The 20,940-nt window shown below is 42.4% G+C and overlaps 1 protein-coding gene across 3 annotated transcripts in view; it reads left to right on the forward strand.

The window, feature by feature from the left end:
- The window catches only part of FMN1 (formin 1), a 212,106-nt gene that overhangs the window by 39,368 nt on the left and 151,798 nt on the right, over nucleotides 1-20,940 (forward strand). Inside the window, exons 1-2 of one of the 3 annotated variants that reach the window (XM_077322953.1) lie at nucleotides 10,804-13,166; nucleotides 15,156-15,273. The exons of 1 other annotated variant lie outside the window; for it this stretch is intronic. In XM_077322953.1, coding sequence (XP_077179068.1) covers nucleotides 11,574-13,166; nucleotides 15,156-15,273 — 1,711 coding nt within the window. In that variant the 5' untranslated portion in view covers nucleotides 10,804-11,573. Of the gene's footprint in view, nucleotides 1-10,803; nucleotides 13,167-15,155; nucleotides 15,274-20,940 lie in introns of those variants that run through there. One more of the 3 variants, XM_077322951.1, reaches the window with a different exon arrangement.

A 20,940-nucleotide genomic window follows, 5' to 3' on the forward strand; every position in this document is an offset into this window, starting at 1 on the left:
TTGAAAGTGAACCACAGTGGATAACACTGGTGTCTATTGATGCAGCCACAAGAATGGATTTGTAATTAATTTATTTTAAAGACTTTTTTTAAAGACAGTTAAAGACAGTTTGGTGTAGTGGTTAGGAGTGTGGACTTCTACTCTGGCATGCCTGGTTTGATTCTGCACTCCCCCACATGCAGCCAGCTGGGTGACCTTGGGCTCGTCACGGCACTGATAAAACTGTTCTGACTGAGCAGTGATATCAGGGCTCTCTCAGCCTCACCCACCCCACGGGGTGTCTGTTGTGGGGAGAGGAATGGGAAGGCGACTGTAAGCCGCTTTGAGCCTCCTTCGGGTAGGGAAAAGCGACATATAAGAACCAACTCTTCTTCTTCTTAAAATTCTGATTTTGTACCTATTTACTTAATAAAATAATCACATTATTTGTGACATATTGTGGCTGTACATGTATAGAGCATTATTAATGGATAAATCACTGTGGTAGAAACCAATAATAGATCCGTAAAATTGCTATCTTCAACAAATCACTGGGTTGATACACTGGTCCCCCCCACTCCTTCACTTTTGATCCCCAAGTGGTGCCTATCCACCTCAAAGCTAGGCAGGTCCCTTTCACACTAAAGACCAAGGCTGATGCAGAGCTGGATTGCTTCCTGGAATACGGTGCCCTGTTATCTATTCCTAACGCTTGTTGGGAGACTCTGATCATCATCCTATTTAAGCCCAATGGGGATGTGCACATTTGCACAGATTACAAATATACACTCAACAAGGCACAACAGCAGAATTTGTACCCAGTGCCTGTCATGAGCCATCTTGCATCCCTGATTGGTGGAAAGGTTTTTGTGAAGCTAGACCTTGCCCAAGCATACCAGGAACTACCAGTGGATGACACATTAGCCAAAGCCTAGATCATCATCACCCATCATGGTCCCTTCAGCATGAAGTGGCTACAGTTCGGCATCAGCATTGCACCAGGTATCTTTCAGAACCTTATGGAAGATCTCCTCAGAGGTATCCCCAGCATCATTCCTTACTTTGACAACGTCCTCCTCACCAGAATTATAGAGCAAGAGCTCCCCATCTGCCTTCAAGAAGTCTTTTACCACTTCCAGACCACTGGCCTCAAGGTGAAAAATGAAAAGTGTTGCCTATCCATAGAGTTCCTGGGATTCCAGATCGACACTGCTGAAATCCAGCCTACTCTGGACAAGGTACAGACCATCAAAACTACTCCTCCACCACAGACCAAACACAACCTATAAACCTTTATGGGCTTCCTGAACTTTTATCACTTGTTTCTGCCCAACAAGGCCACAGTTGCTGCATCAGCTCCTTGCCAAGAAGACTGTCATGAACCATGACTAGCGCTCAGGATGGCTAAAACCAACAAAGCCAAGGAGATTTGAAGCTTTATTGTAAATCCACACAGGAGCTAGACGAGAATACATGAGCAGGGGGTTTTATGTCAGACAGAAGTTAATTCAAGAGTATTTATAGGTAAATACACGAGTATTTATAACCCAGGGATTAAGATCGGGTTTGCCTCTCCTCTTAGGGTCTGGTCCCATATTAGATTGGCCTGACTTGACAAGTCCCCAGTGACAACATGCCAAATGCCATTGGCCATCTTTGGTCCATCCACTGGGCTTGTGGGATATAAATTAAATTGTACTTTGCCATTGCTTGGGGTTGAGTTTTAGAATGTTTTTAGTGGGTTTAATGGGGGTTTATTTTATTATGCGGATTGTATACTAAAAATTGTAAACGGCCAGGAGCCAGTGGCGGTCATACAAATTCAATTATAAATAAATTAAATAAATAAACTTCACTGACTCCACCTCAGAACGGGTCAATTGACACAGGTACACGTCAGAGTGACAGTCGGGGGTGGGGCAAGCCACCTCTGCGCCATTTATGCAAATGAATCTGAACAAAACCTGGCATGAATTATCTACTTCTAGCATAGAGGATGCTGTCTTTGAACAAAGGCAAAAAACAAACAGGTGATCATGCCCTGGGGGCATGATTTACAATGAGCAGGCAGATTCCAGGAAAGGGATTAATTCACACTTTCTGCAAACAATGGCTCTTGAGTCATAACAGGCCTTGGGAACCATGGTAGAGACTAATCACATACAAGACCATTTTAGTTTCAAACAGACAGCTGGTGTTCCTGGGGGAAAACGGGCTATGGCAAAGGTTTTTCCAAACATTATAAACAGGGTAACAATCTAAGCATTGTGACAGTAATACAATCGGTATTATCAAAAGAACCAAAGGAATGGATTACATTTCAAAAGTTATAACGTTCAATATCTGAGACCTCCAGGTGAGAACTGGAGATTCCAAGAATTATCTACTTCTAGCATGGAGGATGCTGTCTTTGAACAAATTAGCTATTTATTTATGCATTATAATGCCTTGGCCTTTATAAATGCAGGATACACTTAACTATAATTATATCCTTGGCTTTGATGTCTGAAACAATTTCAAAAGTTGTCTTACCAGTTTGTCTTATAATTCCTTCAGGACATGTAGTTGCAAACATACTAGCTGGTGGAATGAGCTCCCGGAGGAGCTGCGGGCCCTTGGAAATCTTTCCACTTTCTGTAGGGCCTGCTAAACAGAGCTCTTCCGCCAGGTCTTCGTTCCCCCCCCCCCATGCTGCCTTCATAGACCATCCTGTTTTAAATAGGGCTACAGTTTTCTTTGTCATCTGCTGAATTCTTGTTATATTTATGGTAATTGGGGTTTTAACTGGGGTTGTTATTGGATTTTTTATTGTATAGATTGTTTCTATGTGACTGGTTGCAATCCGGTTTCCAAGAGCAGCAGACTATAACAATAAATAAATAAATATTTTGTAATGAAATATTTTTACATACAAAACTATCCACTGTGTGCAATCAATATCTCACTGAAATTAGTGGCAAGACGTGTATGTGTGTGAGTGTATGAATATAAGGAGAAAATTGAGATGGTAATGCTTTTTTTTAATTAGTTGAGTTCCATAGTTAAGGAAGAACAAAATCTTGCACTATATCTTCTTCAGCTACAGATTCCAGTTAGTGGTATTATTCCCTTACCATCGCTATTTCATTACATTACCATTGCTTTACATTACAATAGTCTCTTTAGGTAATCATATACTCCTGTTCTTAAAATAGCCTTATCATACACACAAACACAGAGGTGGTTTTATATATACCATGTAGCACTAATCTATCATTGTAAGAGCTGCATTCTCAGGTAATATAAGGTATGTTTCACAATGTGGATTTTAAATTTAACTGTTTGTTGTGACCTGCTTATTCAAAATAAATAAAATCCCATCGCTTTCTTCCTGGATATTCTGTTTTGGACATCACATAGCTGTTCCAAATATCAAAGCGCTGAACATTATTAGATGGTTGTTATAATTTGTAATTTGAATGTGTTATGTCTGTCAAGATGAAATGGCTCTGAAATGGTTGGTGAAAGGGCCCTGATGCATATCAATGAACATCACAAAGTGGCAATTCACTTAAAGTAGAACAGGGAATTTTTTGCATGTGCAAGAAATGATAGGACCCCCCCCCCCCCAAATTCAGATCCCGAGTGAAAGATAATAGTCAGTCTGGAAACCAACACTCAGTTGCTAATAAAAGGGCTATTACAGTCCCTTCAGGACTTTTAAAGAGAGTTTTAAAACCAAACAATCAGAGTATTCAGTATCTAATGGTAATGGGTGCCTGTAGGCAGTTAATGCAATTATACATCTTAAATAAGGGTTAGGTGCATGTGGAAGCACTAGTTGTATTAATTATTGATAGTCTGTACACAAGTGCCCTATGTGCCGTGATGTCAACAGCTTGCTTAGAATTTCTCTCTATTATCACATGAATATAGTTTGAGTCCAGTAGCACCTTTAAGACCAACAAAGCTTTATTCAGGATGTGAGCTTTCACGTGCATGCTCACTTCCTCAGACTATGAAATAGAAATCATCATAGTACATATGTAAGGAAGAGTATAAATTAGCAGTAAATTACTAAACAGCATCATTAAGATAGCCAACAAATATGCAGCATAAGATATTTAGCAGAATCAGATGCCTTGCTTCTCTACATAGAGAAAACAGGTCAAACCCTCTGCCAAAGAATAAATGGACACGTCTGACATTTAAAAAATCACAGGATTGAGAAACTTTTAGGAGAAACTTTCGACTTCCAGGACATTCAATGAGCAACCTCAAAACAGCTATTTTATTTCAAAGAAATATCAAGAACAGACTGGAAAGGGAAACTGCTGAGATGCAAGTTATTACAACACTCAAAACAATGGAAATCCTAGGACTTGACGGGGATATTGGTTTCTTATCTCACTATTGGATTTTCACATGTTTTGGTGGCTAGGGAACTGGCTAGAAAACTGCATCCGAAGAGTGGTTGTCAATGGTATTTTATCAAAGTGGAGGGAGGTGAGCAGCGGAGTGCCGTAGGGTTCAGTACTGGGTCCGGTGCTTTTCAACATTTTTATCAATGGTCTGGATGAAGGGATGGGGGGGGGGTTAAATTTGCAGATGACACCAAATTGAGAGGAGTGAACACCCAGAAGATAGAGTTCAACGAGATCTGAACATGCTGAAAAATTGGGCAAATGAGAACAAGATGCAATTCAATAAGGAGAATTATAGAGTTCTACATCTGGAACATAAAAATGAGAAGGATGCATACAGCATGGGAGATACACTTCTCGATAGCAGTGTGTGTGAATGTGATCTTGGGTCACTTGTGGAGTGTAAGGTAAATATGAGCAGACAGTGTGATGTGGCAGTAAAGAAGGCGAATGCAGTCCTGGGATGTATCAACAGAGACATCTCATCAAAATCACAACGTGTCATATTCCCACTGTATACCCTGTTGGTCATACCCCACCTGGAGTACTGTGTACAGTTCTGAAGGCCTCACTTCATAAAGGATGTGGACAAAATTGAGAGGGTGCAGAAGAGAGTGACAAGAATAATCTGGGGCCTGAAGACCAAGACATATGAGGAAAGGCTGAGGGACTTGGGAATGTTCAGCCTGGAGAAGAGAAGGTTAAGAGGGGACGTGATTGCTGTCTCTTAGGTATTTGAAAAGTTGTCATTTAGAGGAGGGCAGGGAAATGTTACAGTCGGCAGCAGAGGATAGGACCCACAGTAATGGGTTTAAACTACGTGGAGAACAAAATCAGCTAGGTATCAGGAAAAGTTTTTTCACAGTTAGAGTAGTTCAATAGTGGAATTGACTGCCTAAGAAGGTGGTGAGTTCCCCCTCACTGGCAGTCTTCAAGCAACAGCTGGACAGATAGCTGATCCTGCACTGAACAGGGGATTGGACTAGATCACCTGTATGGCCCCTTCCAACTCTGTGATTCTACATATCCTAACCTCATTCAGCTCTTATATCTGCACTACTTACAATCCCCTCTTCATTTTATTTCAGTTTGGACAATGGAATTGTACGGTGGATTGTAATGTTATATAGTGAATAGTAGTATATGTAATGTAATTTAAAATCGAACTTTCTGATCTTAGGACAGGAAACTGAACTCACCATGGCTTGTCACTTGTGGGATGCTTTCATGCTTAAGTGGAGATAAATGACGCAAATGGATAAGAGAATGCTTAAGTGGAAATACATGGGGCTAGCAGGAGGTCTCTTTTAATTCTTTTCACAATTGGGAAAGCATCTGCCATTCATCACTAACCTTAACATTTTTATTCCCCTTATGGTTTTGTGAATGGGAATTGAACCCAAAGGACTAATGAACTCAGTCTGTTATTCTAGCATGGCATTTGATTGTGCTAAACATCGTTATGATGTATATTTGATAACTTGATGCTGTTTACTAATATCATTGTACTGTTTATTAATTTACTGCTAATTTACTTCTCCTTATATATGTAATCTGATGATTTCTATTTCATTGTTTGAGGAAGTGTGCATGCACATGAAAGCTCATCACTAAACATTATAAAGCTGAATTTGCATGCAGCCAACTCATTCCCAACTCACTCCCTACCCTTAGAGCAGTGGTCCCCAACCTTTTTATCACTGGGGACCACTCAGTGCTTGACAATTTTATGGAGGCCTGGGGGGGGGTAGTTTACTCCTCTGTTCTCAACAACTGCCCTAACACTCTCTGATCACTATGGTAATGTTTAAACATCCCTTCAAAATAAGATACAGACACACCACAACAATGAACATAAGGAACATTTTATTTTCATGGAAATTTTAACTCATGACAATGACAAATCAATGGGAACCCTGAGCTTGTTTCTCTGCAATGAGATAGTCCCATCTGGGAGTGATGGGAGACAATGACACCCGAAGTGTGTTGTAAAGGGCCGGGGGGGATTAAGTAAAAGGCCAGGGGAGGGGGGAGAAGCAATATGTGGACCATGAACTTCCAGAAGTACAGGCAGAATTTCAAAGAGGCAGAGGAACTAGAGATCAAATTGCCAACCTACGCTGGATCATGGAGAAAGCTAGGGAGTTCCAGAAGAATATCTACTTCTGCTTCATTAACTATGCTAAAGCCTTTGATTGTGTGGAGCACAACAAATTGTGGCAAGTTCTTAAAGAGATGGGAATACCAGAGCATCTTATCTGTCTCTTGAGAAACCTATATGCAGGTCAAGAAGCAACAGTGAGAAACGGGCGTGGAATCACTGATTGGTTCAAAATTGAGAAAGGAGTTCAGCAAGGCTGTATACTGTCGCCTTGCCTATTTAACTTGTATGTGGAGCACATCATGAGAAAGGCGGGGTTAGATGAGTCACAAATTGGGATCAAGATTGCAGGGAGAAATATCAACAACCTCAGATATGCAGATGATGCCACTCTAATGGCAGAAAGCGAAGAGGAACTAAAGAGCCTGTTGATGCGGGTGAAGGAGGAGAGTGCAAAAGTTGGCTTGAAACTCAACACCAAGAAAACGAAGATCATGGCATCCGACCCTTTCAATTCCTGGCAAATAGATGGGGAAGAAATGGAGGTAGTGACAGATTTTATTTTCCTGGGCTCCGAGATCCCTGCAGATGGGGACTGCAGCAAAGAAATTAAAAGATGCTTGCTCCTGGGGAGGAAAGCTATGGTAAATCTAGATAGCATCCTAAAAAGCAGAGACATCATCCTGCCAACAAAAGTGTGTCTAATCAAGGCTATGGTCTTCCCAGCTGCAATGTATGGCTGTAAAAGTTGGACCATAAGGAAGGCCGAGCGTCAAAGAATTGAGGCTTTTGAACTCTGGTGCTGGAGAAGAGTCTTGCGAGTCCCTTGAACAAACCATTCAGTCCTAGAGGAGATCGGCCCAGCCTGCTCCTTAGAAGGCCAGATCCTGAAGATGAAACGCAAATACTTTGGCCACCTCATGAGAAGGAAGGACTCCCTGGAGAAGAGCCTAATGCTGGGGGCAATTGAGGGCAAAAGAAGAAGGGGATGACAGAGAATGAGGTGGCTGGATGGAGTCACTCAAGCAGTCGGTGCAAACTTAAATGGAGTTTGAGGAATGGTAGAGGACAGGAAGGCCTGGAGGATCATTGTCCATGGGGTCGCGATGGGTCGGACAAGACTTTGTACCTAACAACAACAACAACTACCAGTTAGGGCCAATCAAGTCAAATTGTATGCAGACAGTAAGGAAAAGCCTATACCCTTGGAATGTTTACTCATGAGTGACCAATCAGTACAAATTGCACTTTAACACTGAGGACAAATCAGATCAAATTGCATGCAGACAGCCAGGAAAAGCCTCTACAATGGGAATGTTTACTCATGAGTAAGTCATGGCCCTTAGCCAGGACACTTTAGCTTCAATCAAGAAAGAACAGTCAGCCAGAAAAGGCTAATAAGGATGGAACTTTACCAGGCAGTAAAGTTCTTGATTTCTGTGGACCATCAAAATAGCAAAACCAGCTCAACACAGGTCTACTAAGGGTTCAATGTATAAAAGGGGACCCATAGAGATGTGTAGTAAATATAACATTTCAAATTAACAAGAAAATGGGGAAGACTTTAATGAAGAGTGAATATTCTTCAGGACACCACTACATTGACAGTATGTTAAAGGAGAAAGGGGCGGGGAAGAAAAGATCTGCCTGCTCAGACTCCTAAGAGTATAAATACTTTTTTAGTTTTGGGAATGGGGTGATGCAAAATGATTTCCTCTTCCCTGAGAGTCCTCACAGGTTCCTGCCTTGTAGAGCCTTTGTCTCCATTAAACCAGCTTGGGAGCTTCTAGCCATCTGACTGGACACCAATGGATTGGATGATTTCTGGTCTGATTCAGTATGGCAATTATTATGTTCTTAGTTTCCCTGTCCTGACCTGGATAGCTTAGACCAGGGTTAGTCAAACTGCGGCCCTCCAGATGTCCATGGACTACAATTTCCAGGAGCCTGGGAATTGTAGTCCACGGACATCTGGAGGGCCGCAGTTTGACTACCCCTGGCTTAGACTATCATCAGATTTTGGAAGCTATGGCAGAACAGGCCTGCTCTGGTCTGCAGGCCTTATTCCATCCTGCCTACTCCAAGGTGTTCCCAACCCCTGGAGAGGCTCCTCTGTCCCTCTCATTATACATACCCTAATAGATGTTAAAATATAGGACAGACTCCTTAGCTTAAGAAGATGTGAATTTTTACAGAGTTTCTATTATCCTGAAGCTTCCCTCGGCAATCCAGGCAATCACAAGGCCAATGGCAGCCTGCTCCAAAACTCAGTTAAGAGATCTAACTGCCCTGCCCTCCACACTAAAGAGACCTCCTCCTTGCTGCAAGGAGCTTTTATCGGATCTGTTTCTCCACCTACTGACCAAGTCAGACCAGGCCAGACAATTCTTTCCTGGAGATAATACCTGAATGTTGTCTAGTCTATAGTCCTCTGAACCTGTAGTTCCTGTTTGGAGTAAGGGAGAGAGCCTGACCCACCTATTGCCTCTGGCTAGACCAGTCATTCTCAGCCATTAACTAACCTGGGAAGGAGTCTGGAGGACAGACTGATTTTCTGCTCATCTCTGATTTGTGGTGTACTTGCTGAATTCACACACATTGGAAAAGGAATGGGAGGGAACAGCTGAATCTGCTGTACTCCTCCCATTGGCTTCTCCCATTTCCCACCTCTCAGAATTTATTCTCAGTGCTCCAGTAAATGGCTGGAGGAAGGCTCTTACAAGCAAAGGAGAGGACTATTCAAGCAGGAGAGGACTGTGACCAATGCCACAGAGTCTACTCTCATAAATAGTCACTTTCTTCAGGGAATCTGATCTGCAGATCTGTAGTCTGCAGATGAGCTATAATTCCGGGGGATCCCCAGGTCCCACCTGGAGGCTGGCATCCCTAGCCGAGAGCGACTACACCTGGATCCAGTGTAAGGACTTTACACAGCCGTCACAAGGATTCCTTTCTTCTCAGGTTTCTCCTTGTCCCGCCAGCCATTTCTAACCCTGAGAAAATATATTCTCAGGTTTTGTTAGAATTGTCAACCTCCTAGTGGTGCCTGGAGCATCCCCAAATTTACTAGTGATCCCCAAATCACACATTTCCCCTGAAGAGAATTGCTGCTTTGCATGGTGGCCTTATGGCAGCTGAGAAGAATGCCTCCTTGTTTTGTACTCTATAACCCAAAGTATTGTATACACAAAAATGAAACTAACTTCTTATTTAACAAGCATTTTATTTTATTAGTGATGATGCATTCTGTAGACACATGACTTCTGGGCGCATGGCAGGGAGGCATAGCCAACAGGCATCACTTCCAAGGATTCTTGAAACCTGAATAATATTTCAGGGGTCATTTCACGGTCCAAAGCTTGAAAAGGCTGAGCTAGACCAATTAACATTTGTATGAAAGTGAGCCGAGATATGTCTGGAGAGCAATTAGACTGACTTCCCCCTCCCTGCCTGGTCTCTGCTCAAAGAAATAAAAATGTTAAAACATTCTGTTCCAACTTCCACCAAAAATGTATTTCTTCACAGAGGCTAAGCTTGGTAGGCCTTGGCTAGTATTTGGATGAGAGGCACCCAATGAATACCAGTGTTGTGATGTGGAGGCAGGCAATTGGTAAACTGCCTTTGAAAGTGTCTTGCCCTGAACACCCTGCAGGTCGCCATAAGTCAGCTGTGACCTGACAGCAAAAAACATACAACAGCCTTCTCTTTGCACTTTCAGGCGAGGTACAGCTGTAATATCAGAAAAGGAATTGAGGGCGGGGGACAATCTTTCTGACTTGCTTCACACTTGAATGCCTTGATGGTCCCAAGGCTTTTATACATCGTAGTTCCAGTTACCATTGGTTATTGGTAGGGGCCATGGTTTAAAGGTGGTATCTGCTTTGCATGCAGGAGATCCCAGGTTTGATCTCTGGAACCTCCAGTTATGGATTCAGTATAAATCAATTATACGTGTATATTGTGCCCTTATTCCATGTGTGCATTTGGCTTTGTTTTTTCTGGAATGAGACAATAATATTGATCAAAAATTTCAACTAGCCTAACTGCAAAAAGCCTCTCCTCCAGCTGCCCAGAACTGGTGACTGAAGGAAAGATCTTGTTTCACAATGAACTTGGATCTCCTTCTTTCCTCTGTATAAATCACTTTATTTTGAATTACAGCAGGGTGCACATGCTCACGTCTGTTCTTTCTAGAGTTAATTACAGAGTACTGGGTTGTGGCTGTTTACCTTCCCCTCCCATGTCATTTCTAATCCATAGGTGTGGTGAATATGTCTGATAAGTACCTGTTTATAGTCCTCAGAAATAGCTGTGCAGAGTTTAAAAGGTAATACGAAACCTGTCTTGTTGGTTGGTGTTCAGTGGCTGGAATCGGCATTCCAGATGCAACCTGCAGGAAAGCGGAAGAGTGTATTTCTTTTATTCAGCTTCAAGGGCACTACATTCAGTTAACTGCAGCTTTGCAGCAGTCGGAACTCTCCAGAAGTTAAACGAAGTCATATAATCAGTGTTCAAAACTTTTCTGTCAAGATTTCCTCGCATTTCCACCTGTGAAGGATTTTCCTAAAACAACTTTGATGAAAGTGGAGAAGAGACTGCCTTTCAGAAACAAAACAGTCTTTCGGGAGTTTTCTGCTGAGAAATGTTACTGACTCTGGAACCGAAATAAGGAAGTAGCAAACTGCAAGTATCAGCTGTTCAGTGTGAACTGTAGCTCGCTCACTGCGCTCTCTAGTAAGTACAACTATCTGTATAGCAGACAGACTAGCGACAATTAGTTTGTAGAAGATTTGCCTTATCAGAAAAGCCACTTTTAAAAAGAAAAAATTGTGACCCTGCTGAGAAAATTTATGCTTTGCAACGGCATGCAAAATCTCCCCATTTTCTTCTGTGTTCAAGTTGTGAATTTCAGCGGAAATTTACATTTCAGACTGCTGCACTGAAAATAAGAAAGAGGGCAGTCTGATCTGCCAGAACTGCCTCTCTGTGTGGTATTTTAAGTTAACCAATGAAAATGTTGCTTGAGAATAACTACTGAAAGGAACTAGCATTTATAACAGGAATATAAGAACAACCGTGATTTGCCCAACATGGAGGCAAAGCAAACTTTTGATCGCAGCAAGCTCTTAGAGAATACAACCAAGGCTGAACCAGGCCAGACTATTTTCACTAAACTTTCTGTGAAAGCGCTTTTTGGATTTCCAGATAAATTGGACTCCAGGGCACCAGAAGAACAAGCTGTTCTTAAAGCATTTCGAAATGTTAATGGTGATATCCATATTGACAGCCAGGAAGAGGGGAATAATATCGGTGATGATGAGGCTCCAAGAATAGCTGGCCTACAGCCAGAAGTACTACAAGTTAAGTATGAAATACCACAAAGCCCAAGCGATGTTCAGGCTGCTCTGGATGCTGGTACTGGCAGTTTGTATGCCCTAGAGACCAATGCTACTGCCTTGGTGTTCTCAGGGGTGCTGGGTCCCTGTGCTACATCTCACCTTGTATCTGCCACTAGTGCCTCAGATAACCCTGAAGCTGATGTCGGTACTGCAATTGACTCTGAAGCCAGCACTGATTTCCCAAATGACTGTGAGTCTGGTGCTGGCAGCCCAGCTGACTTGGTACTGAGGAAACCTGAGCAAAATGAGCCATTTCTTTGTAGTACTGAATCTCTACATTCGCCTTTGTCTGAATTCAGCAGAAAAAACAAGGATCTCATTCTTGTTCAGGGTACTTTGGATCATACAACAAGCGACACAGACTCAGACAATGAGGCTGCAAACATACACTGTGATGAAAATTCAGCAAACAGATCTACATTCAGCAGTGCTGGGACCATGCAGGATAATGAACAGAGGAAGGAAAAGCAGGAAACAGAAGGCTATAGGCAAACCAGTGGTACTACAAGTGGAGACAAGGCACAACCATCTCTACCGATTTCTACATTGCCTGTAACAGAAATGGATGATATGCTACAGGAAATCGGCTCTAGTGGTGAAAACATAGTGCTAGGAGATGAGTACAGTATTAACCTGCCTACTGCAGGAGAAGATGCTCAGGAGTCTGGAGATGAGCAAGGATCTCTGGCAAGCAGTTCTAGTAGTGTATCTATCCCAAAACCGACTACAACTGAAAAGTCCTTTCAGCTTCCTGCTTTCTTCAGTGGATTACGTGTAAGGAAGAAAGGACAGCCCAGAGATCTGGGGGAAAGTGTAACTGAAATCAAACAGAAAGACAGTGACTTAGCTATGCTTAAATTAAGGCAGCCTGTTAAAAAATCTCATATTGCACCTGAACTGTTATCTAAAAGAAAGCTATCTGAGCCTAAAGCTAGCCCAACCATTTTGGAACAACTTTCTCAACTTTTAGGACCTAAAAATGATGATCAAGATTCTAATGAGGTAACAAATTACTCTGGAGGCAGTGATGAAGGTCAAGAAAACAAATCCTCTGTGCAAACAGAACCTTCAAGTCCTCCTGAAGAAGTCAAATCAAGTCCTGCTGAATCAGCTCTAGATGCATTTAAAGCTTTATTCACACGTCCTCCCAAAAAAGGAACAACTGCAGATACTTCAGAGCTAGAAGCAATAAAACGGAAAATGAGACATGAAAAGGAATCTTTGAAGGCGATATTTGAACGGTCAAAAGCAAAATCTGTGGATGGAGCAAACGATACGAAACCAGTAGGTTGATTAAAAAATTTTATGCCAAATATGGACTGTAGACACATTTTAATATTAATCTATTTAATGGATGGGTATGAGCTAATTGGGTGTGAGCTGAAGACTAAAGAAGACCCAACTTTGGTATTTCCAAACTGAGAGACCCTAAAAGAAATATTTTTTTGAAAAAACAATTGTTCTGGATTGCAATGTTAAATTGTATTGGTAAATACTTGAGATAGTTCTGAATATTATTGTAGGAAAATATTATGGATTGGGTGGTTCTTCCTCACAACAACACTGTGAGGTGAGTTCTTTGTGGTCTCTGCTCAGTCCCACATATGAAGCTGTGATGGAAAGTTCTAGTTCTATAGTTTATAAATTGGCACTGAAATACTCTCCCTGAGGAAGGGTACTATGCCTCTGTACCTGAAGGGTTTCTTTTCATCTCCAAAATGACAACATACAATTAAAATGTGGATGTTTTGGAAGCAACTAGCTGAGTCTCCAGCTAGTCTGGAATTTAATCTGGAATTTAGATCCAGTTCCCAAGTCAACAGTATCATCCATACTGGATGGCAAATATATCTGTATCAGAATAATTTCAAAGAATTCTAATAGGCTGCCATTGATATCTAATAACAGTTAACTGGTACTGCAGTTAACTGTTGGTTGTTTGTGAATGAGCTCATGCAACTGCTAATTGGACAAATGCTGAGTTAAATGGATAGAAGGATGGAATCTCACCAACTTACTTGGGGACATAAGGAGTTAGTATCATCTCCATAGATGATGCCAATAAAACATTGCCTACAGTCCCAATAATGTTATCATTTGTGCTGCATTGATGCTGTTATCCACTTACCAGGTGTGTGATTTTACAGTTATCTATCTCTGATGCACCTCCTAGCATCCTCCTATAAGGGTGTGGCTCTCCCCATCCCATTCAGAATCAGAACCTGGGGCCCATTCCGCACCAGGATCAATGTGGCAAATTGGTTTCGGAAAGAAAAAACGCAATTTTAAATAGTGGAATTCGTTGTTATGCATACCTGCCTTTGTAGTGGAATCCAGTTGCGTTTCAATCGTTTCCCACAGGTTTCTGGTCTCGGCAAAAATCGCTAGAAAGGAAGCGATTTTTTCTGTGCTTTGTCCCGCCCCTGGCCATCACTCAAACAAACAGCCAATGGGCGGCCGTTATCATGCTCCCGAAAAGCTCCTTTCCCTTTCAGGCAGGTTAAAAAAAAACACACACACGTTGCAACGAATCTGCGTTGATTTGTTGCAACGGAGAGACCCATCTAGCTGGCAGGTGGCGTGTGAGCTGCCGTTTCATCGTTGCCACACTCACCCCGAGTGAAAAAAAATCCCCCCCATGCACGGGCGCAATTTTTGGCCGAAAATAAAGGGAATCATCAAACGGGGCTGTGTTGTGCTTGGTGACTTAAACAGCTCTGTGGAGGGACTGCAGCCGGAGAAGCCTCGCTGGGTGAATGAAGGCTCGCCGGTTCGTTGCTCTCCGCTCACTCCAAGAAAAAAAAATGGTGATCGCTTCACCGGAAGATCAGAGGAGAGAGCCAGGGGGAGGGACTTTGCTGAAACCGCAACAATGGTAACGCACAGAACTTTTCCGCTAGTGTTGCAGATTGGTTGCAAGAGTGTAGCGCTTTCCAGAGGGTGAATCCACTTTTTGGGATTTCCCTGGAAGTGCTACAACAAAGCGCTTTTTGCTGATCGGTTTCAGGAGTGTGGCAGATTGTGTACGATGTTGTGCATAACTGCATTTTAGTAGCGATTACAATTTGCCACACTCCTGCTACAATGAATCCGTGCGGAATGGGCCTGGGAATCTTCCATCAAACCACTGCATGAATTGCCACTGGTGTGTAATTCCAAATGCACTTTTGGGATGTACCCAGCTCTGTATTTGCTTTGATTAACATAAGCAGACATATTTATTTAAATGTATTTCTAATAGACCTTAAATTATATTGTGCTCTGTTTTACTAGACTGATGCGAGTTCCTCAGAACAGGATGACAAGACTCCAGGAAGACTCCAGACTATCTGGCCACCACCCAAGGCAAAAGATGAAGAAGAGAAAGTTGGATTAAAATATACTGAAGCAGGTAACAGAGAATGGTGACATTTCTGCAAAAAGCCTGAAACTTGTGAAGTTTCCAGTGTAGGCCTTTACACAAAGGTTATATTCTGTCTGAAAAGGAAAAATAATTATATTATTTCTGATGCTGTAAATAGCTTTTGAAAGGCTACCAGATAGGAATTTTATTTCAGGCCATTATTTTTAGATAATACATCTTTGTTTGTGGTTGTACTGCTTATCCCATACCAAATGCCAGCATCCAACAAGTAGGAAAATGAGCCAGTCCTGAAGAAGAGTTGTTTTTTATACCTCACTTTTCACTACTCGAAGCAGTCTCAAAGTGGCTTACAGTCACCTTCCCTTCCTCTCCCCACAACACACACCATGTGAGGTAGGTGGGGCTGAAAGAGCTCTGACAGGACTTCTCTCTGAGAACAGCCCTGACAGGACTGTGACTGTCCCAAGGCCACCCAGTTGGTTGTATGTGGATGAGCAGAGAATCAAATGTGGATGTGGATGACCAGAGACTTTCCAGTTTAGAATCCACCACTCTTAACCACTTCACCCAGCTGGCTCTAATTGTGATTTTTGTACTAAGAACCAAAGATATACAAGATATGCCACGAGAAACTATTGTTAAACCAATTACTTTTGATGTAAGATCTCCTAGATATTCTTCTGATAATTGCATTTACTAGTACTATTTTTTATCATATGGATGGAAAATTAGATTACTGGCTGCTTTATTAGGGTCTATGCATTGCCTTGGATCATGGGAATAACTAGACACATTCGGTTTAGGTTGAATTCACATTTGCCACAAAGTGCTTTATTTTCCTCCCCTTCCTCAAGTTTTGGTCTGCAGTTATTTAAAAAAAACAAAAACAAATGGGAGGAGGAAGAGCAGTGTCATAGGAGCTCCAGCCTGCCTCCCACAGAATGAGCACTGCCAGCTCATGCCAGTCTACCTTGCACAAGGTTGAGTGAGGGGAGGACTGCTGACCTGCAGCTCCCGCCTACATTGTGTAAAACTGGCTCACTTAGTAGCAGTCCCCACCCTTCTTGTCTGAGGCAGAGGTTGCCAGCTCACAGCAGCAGCTCTTCCTCACCCATTTTGTGGACCTTATACTTTTCCCGATGGGGTTATTGGCCACTTTACTTCTGCACACCATACCCATGGCGGTAGGCCATTCCAGGTAAATGGACCTACTATAGAGAATGCCTGTACCTAGACTGCTGCCAAATGGACCATCTTAGGTGAGGACACTACCAGAAGAAACCTCTGTGAGAAACATGTGGCACACAAGGGTATCCTGGGAGATGTGGTTTGAGAAGTGTGAGGACCCCAGTCTACAAAGGGCTTTAAATATGATAGCTAGCATTTTGAATTGGATATGGGGAAAATAAGCACCCATTGTAGTTGACACTAAGGATGGATAATTCAATATGGAGAAGCTGAAAATTACTTGAATAATGCTGATTCAGGTATTTTTCGGACCTATCCAAGCCAAAGTACCCATCCCTTCCTTTAAACGAGCCAAAACAGCAGTAGCCAAATTGTGATTTGGTGATTCAGCCACAATTTGGCCAGTTTACATGCTTCCCCCAGGCTTTTCAGACATCTGAGAAGGCAGGGGGAGAGATCCCAGCAAGCAGCTGATCTTGACAGTCCCTTTGCAGGCTATTTAAATACCTTCCCCCACTTTCTCTGCAGTGTCTGAGAATACTACATTTAAATGCCTGCATTTAAAGAGAGGCATTTAAAGGGTGTAGTGCCCCTGTCATTGTCAGCTGTTTGGTGTCATGCCCTTTAAATGCTTCCCCATTCCTTTGCAGCAAAGGCATGGGTAGGCATTTAAAGGGGATATTGCCAAACAGCTGATATTGAATAACAGACATACCATGCCATTTAAACATCTCCCCACCACCATCGTTGCAGGCAGTGTTGTCTGCAAAGACAAGGGAAAGCATTTAAAGGACATGGTGCACCAAATAGCTGATAATGACAGTTCAGCTGATTGATGGGCGCTCCCCCCCCCCAGGTAGTAGAGATGCTCTCCACTGCCTGAAAAAGGGAGCACCTGCACACTGTCCCCAAAACTTTTTGTATTGTCCAAATCCGAAAAACTGAAGGGTTATTTGTGTGATTTGGATTCAGCCCATATTGATTTGGGACGAATCTGAAACAGTCCATGGTTTTTTTGTGCACATACCTAGTTGACACTGTGTATTGGCTATGGCACTAAGGAAGAATTCTTGTTTGTACCCTGCTTTTTACTGCTGAAAGGAGTCTCCAATCAACTTTCAGTCACCTACCCTTCCTCTCCCCATAAGAGATACCATGTGAGGTAGGTGAGACTGAGAGAGCTTGGAGAGAACTGTGTCTGGCCCAAGGTCACCTAGCTGGTTGCGTGTGAAGGAGTGGGGGATCGAACCCAGTTCTCCAGATTAATAATAAAGACACCAAAGGCAGTCTAATTGACCCAGAACTTGAAGTAAATTTCAAAAAGTAATCAAATATTTCTGAAAAGTGTTATCATTAAAAAAAAAAAACACCAACAAAGACCTCATAAAGGCTGCTCAGGTCAGGGGGAGTTAGGTAATGAGCACACACCTGCCAGCGCTCCCCCCACCCTGAGCAGCCCCGGCTGCAGCCTTGCCAGGCCTCAGAAGAGCTGCCCAGTTTGGGGGAGGTAGCCCCTGCTAGCACTTGCCCCTGATCCAGGCAGCCCTGCCATGGCCTCACCAAGCCTCAGCAGGCCTACCTGGATCAGGGGGGAGACTAGCATCCATTGTATTTTTTGTACAATGGGCTTTTCTGCTAGTATAGACATAACAGAATGGCCTGCAGCAAATACATAAACAAGCCTTGATTGTGTTGCTCATCATTTTTGTTCTATTCCCTTTTCCCCATCTTTTTATTAAGGCTTTATGGAGATCTTCTGTTGTTCTGTTATATAAGTACAAGAACTACATGATTCAGTTGAGTGTTGTTAGAAAGATGGAACTGTACCAGACCTTGCATAAAATGCTATTGGTTGTGCAGCTGTGGTTTGAATGGTAATAGCATACCAGTGGTATTCTAATTTTCTTAGATCTTGGATTCTGAAATAGAAATTACTCATCCAGTGATTGGTAGAGATGGGAATTTAGTGGTGACTCAGACCAAACAACACACAATTACTATGTTCTGTGGAACTATATGCCATTTGTTGAGGATATAAATATGAAAGCTATACATGATTCTTCACAATTTATTATGGCACTTTCCCCACACCCCGGCAGCAGCGCGGCCTTTCCCCCGAGCCCTGACTTGGTGGAATGAGCTCCTGAGTGAGATCAGGACACTGTTGGCATTCTAGCAGTTCCACAGGGCCTGTAAAACGGAGCTCTCTCACTAAGCATTTGGTTGAGACCAGTGCAACTACTAAGTACATTGCACAATATCCTCTTACACACTCCATGCCTTCTGTTACAGCACTGGAAATTGCTCCACAAACCAACTGGGTGACCCTACGTCTGTGGCCATGAGGAGATTCATTTGGTTGCCCAGTCTTTTAATTGGCTATATTTTACTCTTGAGATATTTATATTGTATTTTAATGTAATTTTATGTTTTATTTAAACATATTCTTAGGCATCCCAAGACGCTAGTAAGGGATGGGATACAAATCTTGATGATGATGATGGGACAGTGCTTTGGGAGTCTGTTCTGTGTATTTTTTTTTATTTATTGTATTTCTATTCTGCCCTCCCGTACGTCTCAAGGCAGTTTACACAAAACATAGAGGATATGCAGCATAATCATACTAACAACAACCATAACAGTGGGTTTCAGAATTGAACAACGGAATTATAACAGTTCACATAATAACAACAACTTCTATAAACCCAGTTCAGTTTGGGATCAGCGAATACTGTTATGTTGGTCAGCCTCAACCAAATGCCTGGTGGAGGAGCTCCCTTTTAAAGGCCCTGTGGAATTTTGGGAGTTCAGGTAGGGCCCTGATCTCTTCAGGGACCTTGTTCCCTGTTGGGGGCCGGGATAGAGAAGGCCCTGGCCCTAACTGAGGCCTGACACATTTCTTTGAGGTCAGGGATCACTAGCTAGTTGGAGGTGGTGGAGTGTAGAGCTATTTGGAAGGTATAGGCAGAGATGCGGTCTCTCAGATACACTGGGCCCAGACAGCATATGGTGTTGAAAGTGATTACCAAAATCTTGAGCTTTATCCAGAATTCAACTGGGAGCCAGTGGAGTTGTTGAAGAGTGGGCTGGATGTGGGACTTCCACATTCTGGACAAGTTGCGGTTTCTGGATCAAGGTTAAAGGAAGGCCTGCATGGAGTGAATTGTAGAAGTCTAGTCTAGAGGTGACTGTCACATGGATCACTGTGGTATTCTGGGACCAATTAGGGCACTAATAGCTTGGCTTAGCATAGATAGTAGAAAGCCTGCCACGTTACTCTCTTGACCTGTGCCTCCATAGAGTGTGAGGCATCAAGGATCACACCCAGGTTACTGGCAGAGTGAGCTACTGATAGCTGCACTCCGTCCACACTAGGTAGATTTGCATCTTAGAAGGACTGAGCTTCAGACGACTCTGCTTGAGCCACCTCGTCAACGCTTCCAGGCATCTGGCTAAGGATTCAGGGGGAGAATCAGGGCAGCCATCCATCAGGAGGAAGAGCTGAGTGTCATCTGCATATTAATAACATTCCAGCTCAAGCTTCCACACTAGCTGAGCAAGAGGGCACATTAAGATGTTAAATAGGATTGGAAAGAGGACTGTTCCCTGTGGGACTCCACATGCTAGCTGGTGGTAGCGAGGTATTCTTTCCTATTGCTACTCTCTGTCCATGAACCCAGAGAAAAGAGATCAGCCATTTGAGGGCTGTCCCCCATATTCCGGTGTTGGTGAGGTAGTAAGCTAACAGCTCACGGTTGACTGTGTCAAATGCATCTGAAAGGTATAATAGTACAAGCAGCGATGACCCGCCTCAATCCAGGTTGTGGTGGATGTTGTCTGTCAGGGCAACTAGTGCCATTTCTACCCCATGGCCAGGCCCACAACCTGACTGAAAAGGGCCAAGGGCTGAAGTATGTAGGAATAAGGTCAATGTTCTATAAATTTTTCACATTAGGATATAGAAAACTTTCTCTGTTTCTTGCTAGTTTTTATAATCTGTTAGGACATAAAGAGTAAGGGCATTAGTGCTGATTGAACTTAATAAGTAGTTTTCTATTTCTTTTGTTTATGAATTGCTAAAAAATACACCAAAAGCAAGTAGATAAAAATGGAACAGAACAAAAAATGATAACTTCTAAGGTTGTGGAACTTTATGCTACCCATTTATCTTTTACTTTTATTTACTGCTAATATAAGCATATCAAATATTTTGACTCTGACAGTAAGTTGATGATAATATTGTGAAACTTATATCTCCTAAAAAGCTATGGTAATTGGATATTGACTGACAAATAACATGGCTTCTTGCTGCATAAAACAGCTGTTGTAATTTTAAAACATATTTTGAGGTAAAAGCTGATATTTAAATCTAAATAAATCTAGTATATAAATCTAAATAAATAAATAAATAAATAAATTTTTAAAAGAGGGGAAATTGCAATTACTATTTAGCTAGTTAATGAAATTAGTAATGTTCATACTTAAATGGAAATCCATGTCTCCTCT

Source organism: Paroedura picta, chromosome 2 (genome assembly GCF_049243985.1).
Source record: "Paroedura picta isolate Pp20150507F chromosome 2, Ppicta_v3.0, whole genome shotgun sequence".
Lineage (NCBI taxonomy): Eukaryota > Metazoa > Chordata > Lepidosauria > Squamata > Gekkonidae > Paroedura > Paroedura picta.